This window comes from Bos grunniens, chromosome 22, assembly GCF_055505025.1.
Source record: "Bos grunniens cultivar Pamir isolate PY7600 chromosome 22, Bosgru_T2T1.0, whole genome shotgun sequence".
NCBI lineage: Eukaryota > Metazoa > Chordata > Mammalia > Artiodactyla > Bovidae > Bos > Bos grunniens.
This window is the reverse complement of record NC_141186.1, coordinates 55,785,481-55,813,108: the sequence shown is the minus strand read 5'-3', so window position 1 is coordinate 55,813,108 and position 27,628 is coordinate 55,785,481. Positions and strand designations below refer to the sequence as shown.

At 47.0% G+C, this 27,628-nt stretch overlaps 1 protein-coding gene and 1 long non-coding RNA gene across 51 annotated transcripts in view; one reads left to right on the top strand and one right to left on the bottom strand.

Annotated features, from left to right (window-relative positions):
- The window catches only part of ATG7 (autophagy related 7), a 282,407-nt gene that overhangs the window by 178,943 nt on the left and 75,836 nt on the right, over positions 1-27,628 (bottom strand). For 43 of the 50 annotated variants that reach the window (XR_015151821.1, XR_015151822.1, XM_086368531.1 and 40 more), the window contains 4 exons: positions 22,930-23,124; positions 21,290-21,493; positions 20,733-20,848; positions 15,273-15,348 (listed from right to left, as the gene is read on the bottom strand). Coding sequence is in view for 41 of the 50 variants with exons in the window: in XM_086368531.1 (XP_086224657.1) it covers positions 15,273-15,348; positions 20,733-20,848; positions 21,290-21,493; positions 22,930-23,124 (591 nt within the window). In the remaining 9 variants the exon portion in view is untranslated. Of the gene's footprint in view, positions 1-15,272; positions 15,349-20,732; positions 20,849-21,289; positions 21,494-22,929; positions 23,154-27,628 lie in introns of all 50 variants that reach the window. The other 7 variants (XR_015151824.1, XR_015151826.1, XR_015151827.1 and 4 more) reach the window with 1 other exon arrangement.
- On the top strand, positions 13,097-17,315 carry LOC147348670 (uncharacterized). Its single transcript, XR_015151836.1, has 2 exons — positions 13,097-13,196; positions 17,053-17,315. It is a non-coding gene; the product is annotated as an uncharacterized LOC147348670 (long non-coding RNA).

Below are 27,628 nucleotides of genomic sequence, written 5' to 3'. Positions count from 1 at the left end.
TGAAAAATCTATTGTTTTAATAAATGTCTTCAAACATATAATCAGCCAGCTAGTTTATTACGGCAGTTCTCACGTATGTTACAGTGAATATAGGATAAATGTGCACTTTTAGGATATGGCATTGGATAGGGCCTCACAAGGTAAGAAGGTCTGTGAACAACAGAAGGTAGAAATGGTCCTAAATGTTTATTGAGTTACTTGCCTGACTTGGAACCCACAGAGATAAAATGCAAACATTACCAAAAGTATGGGAAAACAGCGCCACCCTGAGCATAAAATTCTGAACTACATCTGATTTCCACTTACAGGGTATCAGCCTGGGACAGAGGATGAGATGGTTGGATGGCATCACTGACTCAATGGACATGAGTTTGAGCAAGCTCCAGGAGTTGGTGACAGACAGGGAAGCCTGGCATGCTGCCGTCCTTGGGGTCACAAAGAGTCGGACACAACTAAGCGACTGAACTAAGCCTGGGAAATCCCATGGACAGAGGAGCCTGCGGGCTACACAGTCCATGGGGTCACACAGAGTCGGACACAACTTAGTGATAGATTTCTACTTTCAGCTATAATCACTAGATGGCAAAGAGAGGGGAAGTGACAGATCTCAGGTTCCAAAACCACTGTGGATGGTGACTGCAGCCATGAAATTAAAAGATGCTTTCTCCTTGGAAAGAAAAGCAATATAAACCTAGACAGTGTATTGAAAAGCAGAGACATCACTTTGCTGACAAAGGTCTACTGTAAAGTCACAGCTATGGTTTTTCCAGAAGTCATGTACAGATGTGAAAGCTGGACCAGAAAGAAAGCTGAGCACTGTAGAATTGATGCTTTCGAATTTAGGTGCTGGAGAGCAAACCAGTTTGATCAAACCAGGTCAAACGAGCTGCAAGGAGATCAAACCAGTCAATCCTAAAGGAAATCAACCCTGACTCTTCATTGGAAGGACTGATGCTGAAGCTCCAATACTTTGGCCACCCGATGCGAAGTGCCAACTCATTGGAAAAGACCCTGAAGCTGGGAAAGATTGAAAGCAAAAGGAGAAAGGGGCGGCAGAGGATAAGATGGTTAGATAGCATCACTGGCTCAGTGGACTTGAATTTGGGCAAACTGCGGGAGACAGTGGAAGACAGAGGAGCTAGGCTGCAGCCCATGGGGTCGAAAAGAGTGGGACATGACTTAGTGACTATACGACAATAAGATATAGTCAGGTTTCACAAACTGTGATTCAGGTAATTTATTCAGATATTATACCTCCAGAACTACACTTATACCAAAAGAAGAGTTTAAACTTTATCATTTGTTATCGCTGTTCAGTTGCTCAGTCACGTCAGTCTCTTTGCAACCCCATGGACTGCAGCACACCAGGCTTCCCTGTCCTTTATATTTATCATATTATTAAAAATACATCTGGTGAAATCTCTAAAGACTCCAGAGGACTCAACATTTATAAGAAGCCAAACAACACAAATTTTGTTCCCAGTTAAATTTATTTGATCTTGACGACTGTCCCGTTGATTCAACTCTGGCTGAGGAGGGTGAAGAATGTTGGCTCAGGCAAGCAGAGAGTGACTGCGCTAAGATTCAGAAGTGGGTCCCCAACTCCAAACCTGCCTGGGCTCCCCCCTTCCCTCCATCTCAGGACAGCACAGCTTTCATCTTCTATATGAGGGCTCACCACACATTTAACAGCCTCACTTGAACACAGCACAACCACCAACCCCTCCACCATTTCACCCCTAGTTCTTGCTGCCTTTAGCCACCCTACCAATTCTCTGCTATCCGCACCCCCCCCCCCAAAAAAAAACCCAACAAAACCTGGCCAACTTTTTATGGAGACAGACCTCCTTCACAGCGTGGATTAACTCCATTGCAACCACCAGTCTAGCTGCATTTGCACTTATCAAGGGAAAATCTCACCTTAAAGGAAATGCCCACAGCAATCTTTTAAATGTCGTCATATATACGTGATGAGATTTCAGTGTAAAGCAAGACCGAAAGAGTGGTTGGTAGAAATGATAAATTAGACAGCTGGGGTAAGTAGTTGGCCTCGCGGTGAACCTTTGAAAATGGGACAGTCGTGAGTTTCCTGTGTCTTGGGAAGGTGGTGACCATTTCCTAGGCCAGTACTTGAGGCCCAAGCAGGGCCCTGAGTCTGCTCTCTGCTTCACCAAAACCGGAGATGGCAAACCAGCAGCAAAGACTTTACCGCAGACCGCAAACGAACATGTTGACGTCCTCGTGAGATCTTGAAGTGACAGGACTGAAAAAATTCTCAGAGCGAGTCTCCTCATATCTCAGTGGCTTTCACATTAAATTTACCTAGAAAAACATTCATCATATGTAGCCTATTTTCCATGAAAATATTCACTGCCATGGCCTACATGTCAATGGTTCCATATAAGCTTCATGAAAAGGTTTCCTGTCTTTTCTTTCATATAGCTAAGATCAGACTTCATGTTGTGCAAAGGAATAGTGGCAATCTGCAAGACACTGGAGGTGTGGAGATAAAGGCCATGGGAAGGGAGAGAGTAGAACCAATTAGGAGCAGAAAGGGAGAAAAAAGGAGAGGAAGGAAGGAGAGAGAAAATGTCAACAAAAAGCATAGATGGCCAGCGACAGAAAGGAGCCGCCGTGAACGGAGCGCCTGCGCAGGGGTCCCCACACCATTGTTTAGCACCCAGACAGCTCTCTACCAGGAAGCTGTGACTCACTTTCCCAGGAAACGAAGTAGAATAACATCTGTGTGTGAGGCCTTGCAAATTGCCTATGCTGGTATCAGAAAGCTCAGAACTCCAAACTAATTGCAGTTTTAGGAAATGTAAGAGACGAAAGCCTCTTCTCACACCGGCTGTGATAGACTCCTAACAGGGCCCTCGACAGGAGCGTGAGCTCCCAACACTCTGGGGTGGCCTGAGTCTCCTAAGACTCAGCTCTGAGGTGTGCCACTTTCTCTCCGCTTCCTGTGCGTACTCAGTTGTGTCCCACTCTTCTGTGACCCCATGGACTGTAGCCCGCCAGGCTCCTCTGTCCATGGGATTTCCCAGGCAAGAATACTGGAGTGGGTTGCCATTTCCTTCTTCAAGGGATTTTCCAAACCCAGGGTTCAAACCCACTTCTCTTCCATTTCCTACATTGGCAGGTGGATTCCTTACCACTGGCGCCACCTGGGAAGCCCCATCAGCTTCCTGTGAAGTCGCTCAGTCATGTCCAACTCTTTGCAACCCCATGGACTGTAGCCTACCAAGCTCCTCCGTCCATAGGATTTTCTAGGCAAGAGTACTGGAGTGGGTTGCCATTTCCTTCTCCCCAGGGAATCTTCCCGACCCAGGGATTGAACCCCGGTCTTCCACGTTGCAGGCAGATACTTTACCATCTAAGCCACCAGGGAAGCCCCATCAGGCATAGGGTGACAAAGTACAGCAGAGAATTCCTCATGCTGGCACTTAAGGGCCCCCTATCTGGGCCCATCCTGCCTTTCTGATTATGCCTTGCATTCAATCTTTTCACAGCCTTCATATATACAGCTACTAAGCTCAAAGCCAACTCCCCCCAGACAATCTGCCATTGCTGGCCTTTGTTGTTCAGTCTATTTTCTATTTCTAAAAAACAGAAATCTACTTTCTATTTCTACTGATTTGGCTAATTTGCCTATTGACTATAAATGGAATCATACATGATTGGCTTCACTTGGCATATTGTGTCGTGTGTCTGTACGTCATTCCCATTGCTAAATATTATTCAGTTACATGGATACACCATATTTTGTCTGTCCATTCATAAGCTGAAGAACATTTCTGCTGGGTATAAACGAGTGGAATCAATGAATCACAAGGTAACTAAAATACACATTTAACAGTTTGAGGACCCAAGTGACTGCACATATTTCTTTTCTGCAACAGGGTTATTTTTCCACCTCGTGTCTTTTGAGAATAGCCATTATTCTAATGAATGTGAAGTGGTATCTCACTGTGCTTTTGATTTGTATCTCTCTAATAACTAGTAGTATTGAGCATTCTTTTCATGTGCTTCTTGACCATTCATACTATCTTTCTTTGGAGAAATACCGATTCAAACTCTTAGCCAAATTTTATTAGAGTTTCTTTGATGTGGACCATTTTTAAAGTCTTTGCTGAATTTGCTACAACATTAATTCTGCTTTATGTTTTGGGTTTTTTCACTGCAAGAAACTGTGAGGTCTTAGCTCCCTGACCAGGGATCAACCCTCACCATCCCCTCCACACACACACTTTGGAAGGCGAAGTCTTAACCATTGGACCTCCAGGGAACTCCTGCTGGCAAAAAAAAATCTAAATACTCCTTTTTTTGGCTGCGTTGGGTCTTAGTCGCTGCCTGTGCGATCTTCACTGCGCTGGGGCGTGGGACCTTCAGTTGTGGCACGTGCACTCTCTAGTTACGGAGCACGGGCTCAGTAATTGACGCACACGGTTTCAGTTGCTCTGCCATATGGGGGACCCTAGTTCCCCAATCCTGGACAGAAGCCGAGACTCCTGTATTGCAAGGCAGATTCTTAACCACTCAACTGCTGGAAAGTCCTGGCCACATTTTAAATTGGGTTATTTTTCTTTTTATTGTTGACCTGTTTAGAGTTCTTTATATAGGCTGGATTTAAGTTTCTTACAGATATATAATTCTGCAAATATTTTCTCCCATTCTGTGGAGAAAATAACAGGTTTATTCTGATAAAATCATATATAATGAATCACTTCTCAATGTCATGAAGACTGACTGTGTTTTCTTCTAGTTTGATAGTTTCAGCCCTTACATTTAGGTCTATGATCCACTGTGAGGTGACTCTGAGGTGATTTTTGCATGTGGTGTGGGGTAAGGGTCCAAGTTCATGCTTCGCACGTGGAAATCCAGTTGTTCCAATACTTTGTTGGACTCTTCTTCCCCACAATGAACTCTAGAAATGACCATAAGGTAAAAGGATTCATTTCTGAGCGCTCATTTCCATTTTGTTGATCTATATATCTATCCTTGTGAAAGTGCTACACTTTTTAAAAATGTGGACCGTTTTAAATGTATTGATTGAATTGTTACAATAATGTTTCTGTTTTATATTTTGATTTTTTTTTGGGGGGGGGCCACGAGGCCATGTGGAAACCCTGACCAGGGATCGAACCCACACTCCCTGCTTTGGAAAGCAAAGTCTTAACCACTGGACCATCAGGGAAGTCCCTATACTGTCTTGACTACAGTAGCTTTGTAGTAAGTTTTGAAACCAGCAAGTGTGAGTCTTTCAGCTTTGTTCATCTTCAAGGTGACTTTCACTATTCTGGGTCCTATGCCTTGCCATATGAATTTTAGAATCAGCTTGTGTAGTATACTGACTTAAAATTGTATTCTTTACCTCACTTGCTTTTACAGGGCAAGATAGAGGTCAAACTATTTGCATTTGTCCATAGCACAGTGATGTGCACATAACAGATACTGATTATTAATTATGAAATGAAAGAACGAGGAAACACACACATCCAAAAGCCAATCGAGTTATTCACGTCTGAAATATCCAGAGAAAACTACCGCCCTGGTAGCTCAGCTGGTAAAGAATCCACCTGCAATGCAGGAGACCCAGTTTAATTCCTGGGCTGGGAAGATCCGCTGGAGAAGGGATAGGCTACCCGCTCTAGTATTATTGGGCTTCCCTGGTGGTTCAGATGGTAAACAATCTGCCTGCAATGCAGGACACCTGGCTTCGATCCCTGGGTGGGAAGATCCCCTGGAAAAGGGATCGGCTACTCACTCCAGTATTCTGGCCTGCAGAATTCCATGGAAAAAGGATGCTGGTGAGCTACAGTCCATGGGGTCACAAAGAGTTGGACACATCTGAGCGACTTTTCACTTCCATCCAAAATGAACCAAAAAAAAACACCCCATCTTCCCATCATTCACATTTTCCAAGTAATTTGAAACCCATCTCCATCAACAATGTTTTAAATTCACAGTATTACCAATGCACTGAGCTCACACAGTATGCTCTGTATTCCCTAATGTCTTACAAGAAATGCTTAGAATTTAAGAAGTAGAGGTTGCCGCTTAAAATTTTAGCACCTTCCACAGATAGGCACTGAAATCTCAGGGCAATCTAAAATCCAGGCACCTGATGCAAACCTGAATAAACATAGTGCACCTGTTGAGAGAGGCCAGGCTCCAATCACAGCCAAACAAATAACAAGGGGACGTCCCGATGGTCCAGCTGTTAAGAATCTGCCTGCCAACGCAGGGGGCAGGGGTTTAACGAGCCCTGGCCAGGGAACTAAGATCCCACATGCCAAGGGCAGGGCAACTAAGTCTATGCATTGCAACGAAGAGCCCGGGCAGCTAAATAAATAAAAGAAAAAAAAAAAAAAGGCATAAGAAGTTTGCTCTATACACTCACCATCACCTGTAAGACGTCAGAAGACCTAGGGAATCCATCAGCAAGCCTCTAGTTCTTTTCGCGTTTTCTGTGCACAACCCCATCACATCCAGCTACTTAAGCCACGTCTAAACTAATGCCTAAATGACAAGGCTTGACAAAGTGATCTGTCCATCCACACAAGGCCTCCTGACACTGCTCAAGACACAGACTTCCATTTCGGGGACTGCACACTGCTTACCCTAAACTCTTAACTGATTACTAATATCTGCTGTCAATCTTTCCTTACAGGGGAATGTGTTAAACAGCTATTTTTTAAAAATCCGATTCAATCCATAATAAAAACAAGCATATGACAGAAAACAAAAGCACAAACAAAAAATTACCGGTACTCCCACAGCATACTTAAGCCCATTTTCCTATTTTTTTAAATACAGTATTTACATACTTAACTTCATTTTAAACAGCCTCCCCTGAATAATACTGGGTTCTCATTATTCCCCTTCCCCAGAGAGCGGGAAACTGCCAATCTCACACACCCCCTCCTCCACCCGCCTCCACCCAGCTTTGTGGTTAGTAAGAGGGGCCCTTTACTTTGCCTGGAGGCAAAGGCAAACTGTGCCTGCATCCCTGCCTGTTTCATTTTTTTAATTTACACTGATGACATTTTCCCCCTTTAATACTGAAAAGAACAAAGGAAATATTAAAATGGTCCGGATGAAAATCAGACCAGTGGGTATATTACCCTGGCAAAGGCACAAAGTCAACTCTGGGGGGACGGAAGTGCTCCAGGTCTCGTCTGTGGCAGTGGTGGCCACACAGAGCACACACCCGTCAAGACTCATTAAGCCGCATATTTAGATGAGTGCATTTGACTACACATATATTGTACCTCAAAAAAGATCAGTTAAAAAAAAAAGTTAACCTTACTAACAGGTTCCAAACATTACAGAACGGTACAAAATGAAAAGCATAAAGTCCGTAGTGCTCCCAACCCCTCTGCCTCAAAAAAACACAACAAACCTTCAGCATTAGTTTCCTGTGGAGCCTTCTAGAGGGAAAAAACACTGTTTTATGAAAAAATAAAAAACAACAGCTTTACAATATGTATCTCTGCTGTGCTGTGCTTAGTCGTGCAGTCATGTCTGACTCTTTGTGACCCCATGGACTACAGGCTGCCAGGCTCCTCTGTCCCTGGGGATTCTCCAGGCAAGGATACTGGAGTACATTACCATGCTCTCCTCCAGGGGATCTTCCCAACCCAGGGATCGAAGGTCTCCTGCATTGCAGGTGGATTCTTGACCCTCTGAGCTTTCAAGGAAGCCCATTTCTTTGCTACCCCCTGATTATTTAAAAGCCCCACCCAGGAAAGATGGCTTCTAGGAGGACAATTACCTGCAGCTTCCTGGCTCCGTGCCCTCTGTCACCCCTGGCCCCACGAAGGGCAGAAGCAGCTTGAGTTGAAATCCTCTTGTCAAACACCAGTGAGACAAGGCACTAGGTCATATTTGGGTTTGGCTAACAGGTCCTAATGCGAAGAACTGACTCATTTGAAAAGACCCTGATGCTGAGAATGACTAAAGGTGGGAGGAGGGGGGGACAAAAGAGGATGAGATGGTTGGATGGCCTCACCGACTCAATGGACGTGAGTTTGAGCAAGCTCCAGGAGTTGGTGATGGACAGGGAGGCCTGGCGTGCTGCAATCTGTGGGCTCGCAAAGAGTCAGACACAACTGAGCGACTGAACTGAACAGGGCCTTATGCTCCCGTCCTCAGGAGGAGTAAAGGTGCGCGCAGAGATGACGTACAAAGCAAAAAGCCGCAGAGCACAGCCTGTGGAAGCTCCTTGGCCTCCCTCCTCCCCCGGTGGGTGGGTCCCAGGACAGTGGGGGGTGGCCCCACCCATTAGGCGCACCTGTGCATGTCTAATTAGCCCCTCTGGCTGTGGGCGGGGGTCTGCCTGGGACCAGAAGTCAAGGCCCCTTTCCGAAGGACAGCGAGTGTCCGTGGGAGCACAAAATTTAAAATGTATGTTCAAAGACCAGGATTTGGCTTGTAACGTGACTGACTATGTACTTTGTCCCATAGGATGCCATCAAGAAGCCGTTTTTACAGACTGAAGCCGAGTCGTCATTCTCAAAATGCCAAAGGTCCCTGGAGGCTGTCGTGCAGTGGACCCGGAATGGGGCTGGGGATTCTGACATGGCTCCCAAGGAGAGTCTGGCACCAGATGTGGGAGCCCCTGGATTAGGCTTGTCTTCCACTTAAAGGCTCAAGGGCTCCAACTCTATACCCAGATCCACTAACACCTCCTCCGGTCTTTCTCTGTGCAGCAGCCAAACCTGAAACCTGACCACGTCCCGGCTCAGCTTATGACTTTTCAAGGGCTTTCTGCGGCCCCTGGGTACGTGGCCTGTGAGGTCCTGCCTCCCCTGCTACCCCCAATCCCTCCACAGAAATGACGGCTCCCTCCCAGCCTAAGAGGGGCTGTCCCAGCATCACGTGGAAATGGTGGCAGGGGGACAGAGCAGAGGACCAACATTTATTACACGCCATCCCTGTGACATCCCTGGGGGCTCAGCGGTGAAGAATCCGCCTGCCAATGCAGGAGACACAAGTTTGACCCCTGGGTGGGGAAGATCCCCTGGAGAAGGAATTGGCAACCCACTCCAGTACTCTTGCCTGGGAAATCCCATGGACAGAGGAGTCAGGTGGGCCACAGTCCATGGGGTCACAAAGAGTCAGACATGACTAAGTGACTAAATAACAACATCCATGTGTCTGGCTCTGTGGAGTGTTTTCACATACTCCCCTCACGGTGGTCTCACTACCATCCTGTGACCTCCCTTGTATTCCAGACAAAGAAATCGAGGCTAAGTGAGTGGCTTGGCTTGCCCAAGATTCCACAACCACCAAGTAGCAAAGCCAGGCATCTGAGTTCTGTTCTTTCTCTCGAAAGTGTAGGGGGAAAGCTGAAAAGCAAGGAGAAGGTAGAAAGAAAAGAAGGAAGAAAGACAGAGGAACTAAGAAACAAAGAAACAGACACCCTCCCAAAACCAAAAACTCAATATGAAGATGGCTGCTATCAGGGTCTGAGTGGATTTAACTATCTTTGGTCATTTATGCCCAATTGGCCATAAAATGAGTAGATCAGGTATAGGAACGGGTCCCCTGCATTGGGCCACCCCTGGTGGTATTTACACCTAAGCTGAGTTAAAAGCAGCGTGGAACCCAAGCCCACCTCGCCTGGATGGGAAGTGAAGGTCCAAGGCCAGAAACAAACAGAAGCAGCTGCTCTGAGAAGGCACAGCCGCGGCCACAGTGGGCCCTGCTCTCACCTCACACCGGCTTCACAGAAGCAGCTGCTCTGAGAAGGCACAGCCGCGGCCACAGTGGGGCCTCCTGCTCTCACCTCACACCGGCTTCACAGAAGCAGCTGCTCTGAGAAGGCACAGCCGCGGCCACAGTGGGCCCTGCTCTCACCTCACACTGGCTTCCAGCGGCCTGGCAGTACTTCTGGAGCTTGGAGTTTGCGTAAGTAAGAACTAAATCCAAGCTCCGTGAGGCTCTTGGATGTTGAAACGAGTCTTAACCAAATTCAATGCCAAAATAGAGGTTAGCGATTTCGAAACCCTAGGTGCACCACAGAGGTCTTTGCTTCGGACAACGACTCCAACTACTGCCACTGACCACTGCTCACTCTCTGAGGCCACCGAGGAGCAGCAGCAGCAAGCTGGGAACGAGCCAGCGTCGTCCTTGGAAAAACAGTGCAGGATGGGACTAATCCCTCCAGCCCTTCCCTACACACTCACTACTTCCGGAGTTTTACGAGATTCCTTGTAACTTCCTTTTTAGGAGGGTAGATAAGCTCCCACTTTACCATTTTAATGACAAGTGAAAGAAGGGCCTTCCCTGGTGGTCCAATGGTTAAGAATCCACCTTGCAATGTAGGGGAAAGTGGGTTCAATCCGTGGTCAGGGAACTAAGATTCTTCACATGTGCATGCCTGACTCTTTGCAACCCCATGAACTATATAGCCCACCAGGCTCCTGTGTCCATGGGGATTCTCCAGGCAAGAGTACTGGAGAGGGTTGCCATGCCCTTCTTGGGTGTGCTAGTGTTTAGAAACTATAATTTAACCTGTACATGAATCTCAGTGTATTATTATGCCTTTTCCAGTAAAAATATTTAATTCAGAAAGGATCAGTAACATGCCCAAGGTCACACTGACAAGTGGCAAGAACTTCCTCAAACCCCTTCTGTCAAATGAGCTGATGAAAATGAAATGAAGAGGCAAAGCTGGGATTCTAATTGGATCTGTATCATCATCGAGCCTTCAGGTTCCCTGCCATGTGGGCCTCCCACACAGGACAGCCTTATCAGGTGAGCAAAACTTGTGGGGCATGAGTGACCTCCTTCAACTGATGAAATTATACCCAAGCTGGAACGTCCCTGGTGGTCCCAGTGGTGAAGAATCTGCCTTACAATGCAGGGGATGAGGGTTCGATGGCTGGTCCCGGAAGATCTCACATGCCATGGGGCTACTAGGCCTAAGCACCACAGATACTTAGTCTGTGCTTTAGAGCCCGGGAGCCACAGCTACGGAGCCCACAGGCCCTAAAGCTCTCAACATGAGAAGCCCCTGCAGCGAGAAGCCCACGTACCGCAACTAGAGAGCAGCCCTTGCAGCAACGACGGCTGAGCACAGCCAAATATAAAATAAATTTTAAAAAATTAAAAAAAAAAATTCCGGACACCTTATTAAAAGGTAACGGCCTGAGAATTTGTGGGGAACAGCCTGTGCAGACAGGCCTGTGCAGCTGGAGCCCACAGCTCTAGCTCAGCTTTCGTCTGGGTGGGGAGATTTCCCAGGCTGGTCCCTCCCTGGGTCCTGCCCTAGTTTGGACTTTGTCCTAGTTTTCTGAAATTAGCTAAAAGAAAGAACTCAAGAGCCCAAAAGAACCATGGGGTTGGCAAGAGCAAACCCCTAGGAGGGGCACACCCGTCCAGGGTCTTCGCTGAGCAGTGCCTGAGGACCGAGAGTACCTTCACACAAGGACTAAGAAGGCGAACGGCCCGTCCACAGTCAGATGAGAGCAGGACAGCTAGACGCGTGGCCGTGGTGTTCCGACGACCACCGAATCACCACGGCGCTTTCATTCTCTGAGGGATGTCCAGTTAGACGACCAGGAGCTACATCGGCTGCAAATTTCCATCACAGCTGTCTCACCAGTCTGCACACCAACTGCCTGGCGACGTCAGGAGTGGCTTCTACATTTGATAACTCCTGAACTGTGCCTCCCACCAAAGAACCAGAAAAAGGAGGGGTCTGACCTCAAAGAACTCAGTCGTGACCCCAGGAGCCAGGAAAAAGACAATCTTCTTTAAAAAATAAAATTAAATAAATAAAAGATCCCACTCATTGAGCAGCAGAGGGAACGACAGTATGCTAAGATGGACAGTGATCAATCTCTCTATAGAGTAAAGTTCTCTCTACAAAAGAAGCCAGACTCCAAAGAGCATGTACCATATCATTTCGTTTACAGAAAGTTCAAAATGAGACAGAAGTTTCCTGAGGTGTTCAGAGTCAAGAGACGCTTGTCTCTGTGTGGGAAGGAGGCCATGATAACTGGAAGAAGCATGAAAGGGGCTGTGAGGGTGCTTGGCAAGATTTCATTTTGATGTGTGTGCTGGGCATACAACGTGGTATTCATTCTACGATAATCCAAGTTGTACACTGCATGATCTGTGTGATAGCGTGCATTTTATATGTGGATAAAAATGACAAATTGAAAACACATTACAGACAGAAAGGGGCTTATACTCATGACTATCTGCTTGTAGAATCCCGTCTACATACAATGGGCTGGAGGCTTTTTAAAAAGCACAAACCCATAAACCTATTTTCTCACGTTCAAATGGTTTCTTCACGGTTTTCAAATGCAGTAAGAGGTTTTGGGTTTTTTCCCCCCCAGGCTGGGTATCATTGAATTTCAGGGCCTTCATGAAGCCTTTTCCTGCACTTGGCCAATCTCTGGATGAGCCAAATCCTGCCTGTGGGCCCACAGAGAGAGACTAAGTCACCCCCAGGCCTCCCAGGTCTGACGCTGGGGAAAGCAGAGACACGAGAGCAGGAAGAGAAGCAAGCTTCCCCAGATTATACAACCGACAGGCTAGTGGGTGGGTGGCCTTGGGATTCTCCGCTCGAGGACCATCACTTTTCTACTATATGTCATTCCACAGGGGCCAATTAATAAACGCTCTCCTTTGGGGAATGGAGAAAACCGAGCCCGGGAGGCCGTGGGCCGCCCTCTGTATACAGAGCACACAAAGGGGCTGGGGAGTTCCTCTCCAACAGGAAGTCGTTTGTCTGGGAGAGCCAGGAAGTGGGGGCTGGGGTGCTGAGTCTGCTCTGCACACAGCCCAGTGTTTTCATGGAAATGACAGTCTCCTAGTCAAAGCACGGTTGCATACATGGACTCACTCCACTTCAAAAAGAAAAAAAAAACAAAGAGGGAAGAAATTTAAAGCCTCTAAATAGGGACCACACAACCCTGAATAATCATAAAGTTCTTTCTCCACTGTCTTTTTTAGAAAGTGGCTAAAAATAAAGGCTTGACACTTGAAATAATGTAAGCAAGCAGTCACCCGCACGCACTGGGCCTTTCCCATATATGGCTGCGTTACCCTTCAGCCTTTGAAAAGGCCAAATGAAGAGATGGCCAAAAACCAAAATAATCCTTCAGACGTTTGAAAACGAGGAGAAAGAAGTAGAAGAGCGGGTGACTGACAAACAATCGCCAGGCTCCATGGGGGTGAGTAACACTGAGAAGGATTAGTTGCCATAGTACTTGAAAAACATGGGCACACATTTTGACACGGGACCCCTTCTATAAAGACTATTTTTTGCCCTCTGGCCTCAGCACCAAGAAAACTACAACTGTGGTAATTTAACATCAAGAACTTCAAGACGGAAACTGGTGCGGGGCATGACTGAAAATTTAATTAAGGCCCTTCTCAGCATGAAATCTGCAAAGGAGGTGCGGGCACACGTCAAGGGCAGCAGATGAGGAAGGCGACTTGTGAAGAGGGGCGAGGGTGGGCATTCACGTGAGCACGTCCTCAGCAGAGGTCGGCTCTGGAAGCTTGCTTCCTCATCATGGGGCTCACCGCAGGGTCTGCTGGGTCCTACTTGAGGGGTTTCTGCAGAGAAGGTTAACCCATTCGTGTCACACAAATGCCCTCCTGAACGAGGGAGGCTGGAAAAGTCGCATTTGCATGGTGTTTCACGGTTACAAAGCCTCAGCGTTTTAGACAATTCTGGACACAAGGTCCAGCGTCTGGCGTGGACCCTGGGGCTCGGGAGGTGAGTACCTAACGTGAGACTGGGGCGGGCGATTGGTGCAAGTGGCCCAGCGTGGTGACTGGAGGTGAAGAGAGAAGACGCCTGAGAGGCCCTTGGATTGCAAGGAGAGCACACCAGTCAGTCCCAAAGAAAATCAACCCTGAATATTCACTGGAAGGACTGATGCTGAAGCTCCAATACTTTGGCCACCTGCTGCAAAGAGCCGGCTCACTGGAAAAGACCCTGATGTTGAGAAAGATGGAGGGCAGGAGGAGAAGGGGGCGACAGAGGACGAGATGATTGGCTAGCATCACCAATCAATGAACAAGAATCTGAGCAGACAGCTGGGGACAGCAGGGGCAGAGGAGGCTAGTGTGCTGCAATCCATGGGGTCACAGAGAGTCAGACATGACTTAGTGACTGAACGCAAACTCCCAACCTGCAGGCCAGGGCCGCTTCCACTCAAAAAGCCTTGACACAGCCCTGGTCAGAGCGCCATGCTGAGGTTTGGATTTCAGCATACCCACTGCCTCTCTCTGTGAAAGTGGACAAGTACTTCCTGTCTTCTGATGCAGACCCTCAACCAGAAAACGACAGGGCAGGTGTGGGCAGGCAGAGAGAAAGGCGAGTGAGGTTGGCACGCATCACCTTGCTCTCTGCGCCCAACTAGGGGTCTGTCCTCACGGCCCCCAGACAGCACTGTCGGGCACGCGCGCTGCTGCCCTCAGAGATGGCCCTCCTGCTACAGAGTGAAATACACACACACACAGAGCTCAGAGCCATGACTTCCAAGGCCAGAAAACCTCCAAGAGCATGGTCACAAACACTGGTGCAGAGGCAGCACAAACTTAACTCTTTCACTCTCTTTCACTCTCCACAGGACGGGCCTTCCTTAGGAAGCCTCAGATTCTTTTTCTGAAAAGATGTCCCACTTTTTGGTGGCACTGTGTACTTCTAATGGCCTTACCGTGCATGCCCGGAAAGACTGCTCTTTGGCTAAGGAATCGATAATAACAACAAATAGCAACACAGCTGGCAGCATCATTAACTGAGGGCTGTGACACTCTAGGCGCTGTCGCCGAGGCCTTTCTATACCCCACCTCTCATCTCTGCCACTACCAGCTGAGGTCGGTGTTCTGGCCCACATTTTACAGATAAGAAAACTAAGGCTCTGAGTTTGGTGACATGGCCAAGGAAGGCCACTTTAATAACTGCAGGGCTGGGATTGACGCTGCTGTCTGGTTGGCTCCAGAGCCCGTTCTCTCTCGTTCTACTCCATCCGGGAGCCGAGTCAACACAAGAAATGCTAAATCAAGACTGGATAGTACTGTTCGTCCAGGGTTTCTTCTCGTCACCATTCTGCAGCCCAGGATCCCCTCCCCATGCTCATAAAACACCACCACTGAAATTCCAAGGAAGCAGGAGCACCAGGAGGGTGGAGGAGAGGTGGGCTGGGAGGATGGCATGGTAAGGTGACCCCCAAATACTTTCCTGCTGCATCACCGGGAGGGGGCCTGGAGTTGCAACTTCATTTCCGCTCACTCACCTGGTGAGGCACAAGGCCGAGGGACGTTGGCGGCTCATTCATGCGGTCGTCACTGCTGCTGGCAATGGCATAGCCCCTAAGAAAGGGAAACGGTGAGAGCTGCTCATTTCAGAGAAGTTTATGTTTAATTCCCATGAGGATGATCGAGAGGAGGTCTGCGGAGGATTTATAAGGATAACCCGAAACACCCTTTGCTAGGCAGTATAAGCCAGGGAAACAAAAAAACATACACAAAAAAACTAATTTTCCTGGTAGAAAGGTAGAAGAATGATAAAAAAAAAAAAAAAAAAGGCCTGTGTTTTGAAGTTAGAAAGACCAGAGCTTGTGGCCACAGGCTACTTGCCAATAAATATTAATTCTCGTTGTCTGAAAGAGTCTTGTAAAACACCAGGGCACACTGCTGACGTTCTGAAACAGAAACTGTTCTGACCTTACGTTCCTGAGGTGATGTGCCCGCTAGTGCGTGCAGGAAGGAGAAAGAAAGTGAGGAATCAGCGCGGCAGCACGGATGCGCTCCGCCCCAAACCGCAGCGTGGAGTCTCCTTACGTCACAGAAGACAAGCCACACGGGCCCTGGTTCCAGCCCATGACGACAACAAAGGTGGCCAAGTGGCCGACGTGGGGTTGGTGTCAAGGACTCGCAGCCAGCTCTGAAATATTTTACCCCAAATTCTTCCTGTCCGGGGGCCACAAGAAAACGCAGGTGCCAGGGAGATGACAAAGATGAGAGGAAGACAAAAAAGCTGCTTGTTTCCATTCAACTCGGAAGCAGTTATACTAGTTATGTATGCAAGGAGATCCAACCAGTCCATTCTGAAGGAGATCAGCCCTGGGATTTCTTTGGAAGGAATGATGCTAAAGCTGAAACTCCAGTACTTTGGCCACCTCATGCGAAGAGTTGACTCATTGGAAAAGACTCTGATGCTGGGAGGGATTGGGGGCAGGAGGAGAAGGGGACAACAGAGGATGAGATGGCTGGATGGCATCACCGACTCCATGGACGTGAGTCTGAGTGAACTCTGGGAGTTGGTGATGGACAGGGAGGCCTGGCGTGCTGAAATTCATGGGGTCGCGAAGAGTCGGACACGACTGAGCGACTGAACTGAACTGAACTGATGCTACCGACACTACAGAGGCCGTCTTTCCAAGCACGCAGAAGGACTCTGAGTTACACAGTAAGTGGAATGGGCGTGTCGATTTCTAACAACCGGAAAAGCAAACCTTTCAAAAATTCACTTCTTCCATATCGGTATTACAAATAGCATATCTTAACAGAGTGCTTAAAGACAGAGTTTGCAGCCAAACTGGGCTGAGCTAAATCCCAGGGTTACTGCTCACCAGCTAAGTGAATTTCAGCAACATGGTTATCTTGGCTATGCCTCTGTTTCCCCATCAAAAATGGGACAAAAGAAAGAAAGAAAGAAAGAAAATGGGACAGATAACAGTTCTTTCCTAATGTTTGCTATGAGGATTAAATGAACTACTATTTGTACCGCGCTTAGAATAAAGCATAACACAAGGTAAATACTATGTCAGTACTGAAAATATATAAGATAAATCACAGTGTATCTGTCACACAGTCAGATGTAAATGTGTTTGGCTCCAGTCTGACTTTACCATACAACCTTGATAGCACTGCCTCTAACAGATATCGAGAAACTCTTAAATGGTTGATTAATTTTCTTTTTCTTTCCTTTGTTGTCTTTCCTTTTCTTTTTTCCTTCCTTTTTTTTTACATTACTCTTTTTAAATTAACTTTTGTCTCACTTTTATTTGCTAGATGAAAGATGAATTCCTTCTACTGTTTGTAAGTCATAAAGGAAGATGGTCCTTGCTTGGAGAAGCAGGGTCTCTGGACCATAGCTGCACTAGTCTCTGCGTCCATGACGTGGCACAGACACAGCGTGCTGCACACGGAGCCTACCAAGAGCCCCAGGGCCAAGGCGGGACGAAACACGCCACCTACTCCTTTCCTTTCTCTCACAAGCAAGCCTAATGTGCTAAGTGCTTAATAAATCAAAAAGCTGAATCAGCTGAAAACCATTTTTATAACTGGTGTGGCCTTGGTAGACTCGGTGGTTAGGACCAGCCCTCCCATTGAGAAGACACAGCAAAGCTAGACGAAGTATTACAAAAAACCTGTGTTTGAAAGCATGGGAGAGTTCCCAAGGTAGGGGAGAATTACAGAGCCAGGTATGTGAGAGGAGGGAAGCCCACAGAGGTAACCTAGGCATTTGCCAGGGGAGGTTCACCTGGAAAGTGATCGCCAGTCTCCAAAAGCAGTGGCCACTGGATCAGAGGCTGAACAGTGATCCTGACTGACTCATGGGGCTGACGGTACAGTCTAGAGCTAAGGTCTGCCCATAGGGAGGAGCCATGGAGAACATCCCAGGCTTCAAGTTGGGATCATGGCGGGGATACATCCTCAGACTAAGGGAGAGCCTGAAAACAGACAATCGCTAACTGGATAAGATGGTCTAAGATGGCAGTCCACTTGGCCCAGCAGTTTGCCAGGAAGAAATGGAAATCACAACATCTGTATAATTTTTCACAAAATGGCCAGGACTCAGTCAAATAGCCAAGCAGATGCAAAAATTGAGGAAATTTAAATACTGATTGGATATGTGATAATATTAGGGAACTGCCTTTGTTTTTAAATGTAAAAACAGTGGAGATACATACCAAATAGATACATTTTTATGACTGAAGTACTATGTTTTAGATTTGCTTTAAAGCAAATCAGTGGAAGAAGAAAAAACATGGACAGTAGTACAGATAAATGATGACCGGTCGCGTGCTGGTAATTACTGAAAATGGACGGTGCACACGAAGGAGTTTTCATATATACACAAATGGCTTGTGTGTATGATTACACATAACATAAATCTTTTTTCATATATGCTTTATTTTTCCATAATAAAAAGGCTTTGTTTAAAAAAAAAACAGGTATATGAGGAGATAAAAACAATAGACAAGAGGAGCACACTCATTAGAGATCTCACATAATGGGCATATCTGATAAAAATTAAAAGGAAAACATGATTAAATGTTTTCAAAGAATAAAAAAAAAAGCACAATTTCAGCAGAGAACAGGAAATGTGTAAAATAAGATCAAATTATTTCTAGAAATTCTAGAACTGAAACATATAATAATGAAATTTAAAACTCAGTGGACAGTTTAACAAATAGACATAGAAGAAGAGAGAATCAGTAAACTGGAAGATAAGCCAAAAAGCAAACAGCCAGACTAAAGCAAAGAAAGACACAATGACGGACAACACAGAAAATAGCATCATCGGTTCTAACATGCAGCTGGGGACTCAAAAGGAAGGAATCAAGCAGAGGCAGAAACAAGGCTTTAGGAGATAATGGTGGAAAATTTTCCACTGTGGGTGAAAAACATCAAGCCATGGATTCATGAGGCACTAGAAAGCACAATCAGAATAAACACAGAAATAGGTATATAATAATAAATACAGAATTAGTTAAGTATTTCCAAATCCTGAAAACCAAAGGCAATGAGAAAATCATAAAAGCAACTGAGGGCAGGGGAAGGGGGAGAAAATCCAACTGTACCAAAGGAGAAGCGATGAGATGAACACCTTGCTCCTCAACAAGGATAATGGCAGCCAGAGACAACATGATTATGTTCTCAACATATGACCAACCTGGACAGCATATTAAAAAGCAGAGACATTACTTTGCCGACAAAGGTCCGTCTAGTCAAGGCTATGGTTTTTCCAGTGGTCATGTATGGATGTGAGAGTTGGACTGTGAAGAAAGCTGAGCACCAAAGAATTGATGGTTTTGAACTGTGGTGTTGGAGAAGACGCTTGGGAGTCCCTTGGACTGCAAGGAGATCCAACCAGTCCATCCTAAAGGAAATCAGTCCTGAGTGTTCATTGGAAGGACTGATGTTGAAGCTGAAACTCCAATACTTTGGCCACCTGATGTGAAGAACTGACTCACTGAAAAAAACCCTGATGCTAGGAAAGACTGAGGGCAGGAGGAGAGGGGACGACAGAGGATGAGACGGTTGGATGGCATCACCGACTCAATGGACATGAGTTTGGGTAAACTCCGCGAGTTGGTGATGGACAGGGAGGTCTGGTGTGCTGCAGTCCACGGGGTCACAAAGAGTCGGACATGACTGAGTGACTGAACTGAACTGAACCAGTATAGAATTCTGTACATGGCAAAAATATTTTTCAGCATAAACATAAAACAAAGGCATCTTTAGACGAACAAAAACTAAAACATCTCTGTCACTGGCATTTCTAAAGGAAATGATAAAGGGTATTCTTTCAGCAGAAGGAAAATGACCTAGGATGGAAGCTCAAGGGCACAGAGAGAAAAGTTTAAAAATGGAAAATAACACCAAAAGTAAATGAATTCAACTAGGTAACAGTAACAGTATCTTCTAGGGTTTAAATATATACAGAATATATACTCATTTTTAAATGAGTGTGCAGACACTGCTGGGTGCCTGCCCAACGTCCATTCTCCTTTCCTATCTTGTCATAGTTTCGTTCAGAGGCAATGTGCCCAGCCGAAGAGCTACATTTGTCCGTCTTCCTTGCAGTTATAAGGGCAAGGTCAAGTTATACACGAGTTTTAGAATCAATGCATAAGTCTTCCTGGAGAGCCATTTAAAGGGGGTCAGCCTTGGGGACTCCCCTGGAGGTCCAGTGGTTAAGACTCCATGCTTCCACTTCAGGAGGCACAGGTTCAATCCCTGGTTAGGAACTAAGATCCCACATGCTGCAGAACATGGCCAAAAAAAGCGGGGTGGCGGGGCGGGGAAGCCTCAGTTGAACACAATGTGCATCCTTTGGTCATTCCTTTCTTCTTAACTGGAACAGAGAAGCAACCCCGAAGGCAGAGCACTCATCCTGTGACCACAATAGGACAAGCACAGGGAAGAAAGCCAAGAGTGGCTGAGTGCACGATGAAGAAACACAGTCTCTGACGGTACATGGGAACCCCTGTCTTGGTGCCTGCCTCTGAGCTTCTTGCTGCGTGAGAAAAATGCCTCGCCTCCATCTGACTAAGTCACTGAAGATGGATCTGTTACATACACAGCCAAATCCAACTTCTATCATACGTGATTCATGTATTGCCTTTCAAATGCTTAGAGCTAAGAAGATCAAAAATAATATATTAACAGAATGAAAGCAGGAAGGTCCTAAAGCCCCTATGAAAATTTTTATCCTTCCTTATCATCAATTACCAAACAACCCTAGGACAGTTCAGTTCTACAAGGACGCAGAGACACAGCTTCAAAGATCACATGTCAAGTTTGAGCCCAAAGGATCAAACCAGGTTTTTTTTTTTTATTCTTGTTTTTTTGAGAGTGGAAAGAACAATACAATTCTCAGAAAAAAGTCAGACTGAGAAAAGGCCAAGGGAGATACAGAAGCTGTCTTTGTTTCAACAGCCATCTCTAGATGGGAAACTCACCCTTCTGGATGCTGCAAAACGGAAACCATCAACTCCACCGCCAGGGCTCCTGCGATCATGGCTAGTCCTGGACGGCTCACAGTGCACTGCTGGTCCAAGGTCCGGTCTCTGGTTGACTGTGGAGAAACAGTCATGGACATGAATGCAAAGATCTGTTCCACCCAAGGTGAGCTGTCAGGAGCATACAACTCCTCCACGATAAAGCTCTATCACACAGCCAGATGCTCACTGTTGGCAGAAATCAGTCAGCCTCACATAATACCATGTCTTGCGAGTACCAAGAAAAACAAAATAGACCTGTTAGGTAACTAAATAAGGTAATACTCTAAAAACCCTCGAGTACCCTGGGGACACTGGTGAGCGGGGCACAGCTGTCCACAGTCGATAATGCCAAGCAAGGCTCACGAGGGATAATGCCACCGCCCCAAATGAGACAATTTTTCTCTTTGTTAAAAGATAATATTTTAAATAGTCTTAAAGGAAAGAGCTGGGTCTCTTTGCCCTAGTGGGCAAGATGGCTGTAGGAGATACTTGAAACAATAAAGAAATCCACTTACATCCCCTGGGGCCACCACATCGTTGCAGAAGTAGCAGCCGAGTTTATAGCCAGGGATGTTGGCAAACAGCGATGAGCTCAGGAGGTCGGCAGACGCCATGGGGTAGCTGGGACACAAGTCCCCAGCTCCCTGATGCCTGGGCTTCTTCAGGCCGTGTCTCATGACAACGAAGGTGTCAAATCCCAAGGCAGCATTGATGACCAGCTGTGAGTTCCAAGGAATAAAAGACCAGAGTTAAGAGACACTTAGATTTTAGGCCATGGCTAACTCCATATTGGGTCAACTTAAAAAATCTGTTTCGTAATAAGTGTTTGTGTTTGACTGTAATTAGATTCTCTAAGCTAATGCTGGTATTCAACCCTGAATATTCATTGGAAGGACTGATGCTGAAGCTCCAATACTTTGGCCACCTGATGTGAAGAGCCGACTCATGAGAAAAGACCCTGATGCTGGGAAAGATTGAGGGCAGGAGGTGAAGGGGGTGACAGAGGATGAGATGGTTAGACAGCACCGCTGACTCAGTGGACATGAATATGAGCAAACTCTGGGAGACCGTGATAGACAGGGAGGCCTGGCATCATGCAGTCCATGCAGTCACAAGGAGTCAGACACAGCTTAGCAACTCAACAACAACAATGTTGGTAACAGCTACCCAAGACTGAGGGCTTACAAAGTGCAAGAGACTTGATAAGAGGTCAACATAAATTATCTCTGTTGGTTTTATTTTAAACTCCCAGCAAACGTTTCTTATTTATAGAAGAAGATGCTGAAAGTCAGAAAGGTTATTTCTACACCTTGCCCAAGGTTGCTCAGCTGGTAAGGGGGAAGGCATATAAAACTAAGTCTCTAGAGTTCTCAAAGCCACTCTTTGCAGCATTATGCTGTTGTTTGTCGTTTCTACAGAGATTTTTTTCATAAATCTCGTAGATTTTTTCACGTTATATAATTTACCCTTCACACAGCTTTTTAAGGAAAGCTTCTTTTAATTTATAATAACTTCTGTTAGTCATAAATTGACTCATTCTCCCAAATGTCTGTTTACAAAGAACACTGAAAAAATCAAAGAAAACCACACCAGAAAAGAAGACAAAAAATCACTCAGAATCTCACAGCCCTAACAATTATAATAATAGTTTGAAGTATTTATTATTTTCTCTCTCGCCCATCCCCCTCCTTTCTTTCTCCCTTTCTCTTGCCACCCTCATTCTTTGATAAACAGACATGGATATCTTCATATACATAAACATAATTGACATAAAATATATATATCTTATTTAACTACATAGTATTTCCCAACATATTAAAATCTTTGACATTGTAGCCGGGAGCGGTTACACACTATTCTATCATGCGTATGCACCCTGACCTACTGAACCATCCATTCTTTCGGCCCTTCAAGTTGTCACGGGCCCGACCGTGGTGAATGAGACGGAGTCTGCGTCCTCTGGGAGCTCACATTCCACTGTGAGTGCACGGGGCTCACAGGGTAACTTCTGGGCTGCATGATGGTGCGTGAGGCCGACAGTCTGCAGAGGAAGCCCTTGGCCTCGGGTCAGCAGGCCACACAAACACCCCTCTGCTTCAGAGGTGGGGGCGGACTGGGGGGCACTCCACCCTGGGAGATGGGGCCCACGTTCTACCTTTCTCTTGCTCGCAGCGATGACGGCAGGCAGCCACCGGCTCTCCCGGGTGTCCATCAACAGGAAGACGACGTCGTGGCTGTCAATGAGCTGCTCCAGCTGTTCCACGTCCCTGCGGGCCTGCTCCAGGGTGATGCTGGAGAAGTTCACGGGGTGCCCCGGCATGGGGATGCTCATGTTGAACCCTCTGGCGTTCTGGGGACACACCCAGAGAGGGGGGGCTTCTGAGGCAAATGAATGGGTGCGATCTCAGAGCCTGCATCTCCCCATCACCTTGACCACACGGGGTCACTTACAACCTGACATCTCCCCATCACAACCACGCTGCCTCAGCCTTCTGCCAGCTGAGTTCCCCACTTTCTTCACCTCTGCGACCCAGACCACCTGTCCTGGCATCTCGGGTCCCTAAGGCTGGACAGGGCAGCAGAGACACACGGATCTAGCTCCAAAGTAGCAGGGGGTGGGAGGGAGGCACTTCCCATGTGGACAAAACAATACTGGCCAGAACTGTGTACCTTTGGCTCTTTCCTACAACCTGGGCCCACGGGATGTCATCACAATGCCCTTGGCTTCCCCAAGGCCCTTGGTCCAGCCAGGCTGTCTCTCCACTTGTCCCCAGGTTGCCCTTCACTCTGCTTTGTAGCGTGGAACACCTCTAAACGGGATGTCACAACAGAAATAATTTAACAAATTCACCTAAGATTAGGATGGCTGAGAGTCTTGCCTTAATTTTCTCAGGGGCCATATGCATTAAAAACAAACAAAACCCTCAAAACTGAAGAACTCTCCTTGCTGACTAACCAGAAAACTAGACTGAGGAATGTGTAGATATTAGTCTGGTGGGGTGCTGGGCGGCAGCAGTGTTGTGCCGAAGTGAAGCTTCCTTTTCTGTCCAAAAGCAGGAGCTGCCCGGTGACCCGGGTTCTCAGGACTCAGGACTTCTCACGGGGCCTTCAGAAGAGCTCTGTAACTTACCTTTTGTCCCCTGCTGGCTCCACACAAGGATGCAGATGAACTGTGAGTCACATATGCATGCCAGTGACGCCAGGGACACTGACTTTCCCCAGAAAAGAAAGTGTTCTAGAATCACAAACTCCACCCTCAATCCCCTGCATAGCACCTGCCACAGGGAAGCGTGTGAAAACACCAGCTTTTTTATTTGTCAAAACGCCTTACATACTGTGAAAACAGCTCAGGGGACACAGCAGTAGGTCCCTTTACAAAGTAAAATCTATTTTGTAAATGGGTGCTATTTTCTTCGTTAAACCTAATATCTGGAATTCAAGAAAGGCACGGTAGTAATAACAGCAAAAATTTCAAAAAGAATTGAGCAGGGGGGGAAAAAAAGGGTTGCAGGAAAAGATGCCAAGCAGAATGGACTTCACTAGGAAGGAAGGTTGAAAACAAGACCATTTTAATGCGGACACCCCAAAGATACCTCTCAGGACCTCATAATTCACTCATTCATTCATTAAGTGCTGTGTATCTGCTGCATACCTAATACTGTAATGAACAGTAAGAAAAGAAACAAGCACCGTAATAACAACAATAACACCTTACTGTCGTCTTTACAATTGACAACGTGTTTTAAATGATGGTTGCTCGATCCACAAAGTTATTGCCTGGGAATTTTAATGATGCCAAGATTAAAGCATAATTACTCAACCTCAATTCTGACCTTCTGAATAACTCAGACCCTCACCCCTATCTCCATGGCTAACCTGCTTGCTGCAGCTCCAGCCATCAAGCCTGCGGAGGTGCTCCAGCTCCCGGCCTGCCACTGAGGCCACGAGTCTGAGGCTGCAATTCAGCAAGCTGCAGCACAGTACTTCTGAGGCCTGGCTGCACATCAGAACCACCTAGAGAGCTGTCTAGATTCCTAATGCCCAGGCTTTTCCTCGGACCATTTCAACTGGAGTCTCTGAGAGCAGGCCCAGGGATGGATGCTTTCTAAAACTCTCCAGATGACTCAAATGTGCAGCCGGGGCGAGCGATCATTTACAGCAGTGAAGTACACGGACGGACCTCACGTGTCCAGCTTGATGTGTTTTGACAAGCTGCAGATTAACCACTGCACACGTCCCCCAGGGCGTCGACTGTCATCCCAGGCAACGCTCTCATATGCTTTCACAGGCAATCCCCAGGACCTCTACCCGCAGAGTGTGAGAGCTGTGTGCCCCTCACCCTCCCACCATCTAGCACCGTCAGTCTTCTAATTTTAGTCATTTCAGTGCATGTGCAGGGATACGTCTTCACGGCCCTGATTCACACCCTATGATGACTACTGTTGAGCATGACATGTGTTCACTGGCCATGCACAGACCTTCCCTAGGAAGCCATGCTGGCCCAACCCTTCAGTCCCTTAAAAAAAAAAAAAAAAGGTTTGCCTGTCTTATTACTGGGTGGCAGAAGTTGTTCACATATCCTGGATATAGGCTGTTTCCCAAATACATGTCCTGCAAGTAGTTTTAGTTTGGGCCAGCCTTTGTGTTCTCTTATTGGCATCTTTCGAGAAGCAGAAATTTTAAATTTCGATGAAGTCCTATTCATCCATTTTCTCACTTACTATCAGTATTTCCATGGTCCTAGGAGTCTCTGCCATCACAGGTCACCAGGCTGCTCTCTTCTAGAAGTGCTCTAGTTCCAGCTTTTATGTTTAGTTCTATGGCCTCACTGGGGTGTCACCTAAGGGCTCAGAGTGGCCAGTGAGGTCTCTCCCTTCTGGATGGCTAGGACTCCAGTGCCTTGCAGCCTGTAGGGGCTCTGGAACCTCATTCTGCCCACAGCAGACTCACGGTGCTTCCTGCCCAGATTACGGAGTCCTACCCTGAGAACATACAGAGCCTCAACGTGCTGCTGCCCAGACACTCTTCTGGAACTCCTTCCCTGCACGGCTCGCACAGGTCTGATACTCTGTCCTGAAGTTTCAGCTGCCTGGATTCTCATCTCTGTTTCCTCAGCTCATCAAGACCAACAATACCTCCTTGGGCTCCCCGTGGGCTCTGACACGAGCTAAAAAGTGCCTCCGTGCAACAAACCGGGACAAACACCTTCTGAGCCCACACTCTCATTGCCTGCTGGTCAGCATCTGCTGAGTCACTTTACACAATGTACCCGGCTGCAAAACTGGTAGATGCACCATGGCAGGAGAGCCAGTTCATCAGTCACTCATCAGGGTTGGAAACAGACGTCCAGAGATGGGTTTTAAAACCCTCAGTGTGGCTCTATAACCCTACATTTTATTGCCTCACCTTTGGGGGGAAATGGTAACCTCAAGTGGTTATTTGATTGACTCAAGGTCAGTTGTTTTCCTATTCAATGAATTCAACCCCAGGATTAGGCATATTATTTGTGGCTGAGCCGTTCTTTTCATGTCTTCTTCACTCAGACTAGCCTCCTGTCCGGGGCCTGGTGTAAGGAAGGTGATGAGGCAGTATCTATTGAATGAAAAACGACGCTAAACTGAACATACAAACAGAATCACGTAAGCTTGGCTAGCCAGTAAGTGAAATGGCTTCACAAGTTCTTTTCACGAATTTGATGCCTTGCCCTAGAACTTAGGTGGGCTCAGTGTTATCTATTATTTTTTAAACTTAATTAAATTATTTTTGGCTGTGCTGGGTCTTTGCTGCCGCACGGGCTTTTCTCCAGTTGCAGCGAGCAGGGGCTACTCTTCGTTTTGGTGTGTGGGCTTCTCTTACGACAGAGCACAGGCGCTAGGGCACATGGGCTCAGCAGTTACGGTGCAGGGACTTAGCTGTTTCGCGGCACGTGGGATCTTCCCAGACCAGGGATCAAACCCGTGCCCCTTGCTTGGCAGGCGGATTCTTCACCACTGAGCCACCAGGGAAGCCCCCGTGTTACCTATTATTCCTTATAAGGCATGAGGGATAAAAGCATACGAGACCAGGCTCCCCACAGTAAGGACTGCATAATCCAATAGGTAAAATGCAGTAGCATGACGTAGGTGTTGGGGAACAGGCTTGATCCTGGTGGGCTGATGCTTTCAAGAAAAGGGGAACCTGAACTCTAAGGCCCAGCATGACCTGGCTCTTGCTGATGTCCTAGCTCCGAGTCTGTCTTTCTTGACCCTGTGCCGCAGCCAGCCCGACTTCCTTTCCGTTCACAGAGGCACAGGCTGCATCCTACCTCAGCGTCTGCACAGGCCACTCTGTCCACCCTGGTCTAGCTAACTCTCACCCGCGTTTCAGGGCTTAGCTTCCTCAAGCAAGTCCGTTCTAGGTCAGGTGTACCTGCTAAACATTCCCACGGCCGCTGAGCTCCTGCTTTGTGCACTTGCTGCAAGTGTAGCCATTCATGAAGTTAGTTTATTGGCCACATCCCTGACTAGACTCTCAGCTCCAGGCGAGGAAGGGGGAAGTTCATCTGCCTTTTCCCCAGCCCCCACATAGCAGGCCTTAAATAAACATATGACGAACGAGTAAGCCATAGGATAACCGAACAAATAAAGCAGGGGGAACTGCATTGGGTCACAGACCGTGGCTAGGATTTGAGTGAGCAAAAATTTCAGGCAGAGCTCAGATTCAAAGCCAGGTCTGTCTCCGGTGATAGGATGGATTATTCTTCCTGACTATGCACTGCCCACCTCTAATAGAATTATGCGTCCATGCCCGTTAGCCACATGGCTTTACAGGACCTCCCACCAGGTAGGCAGGGTATCTGGACCAACCCCACTGAG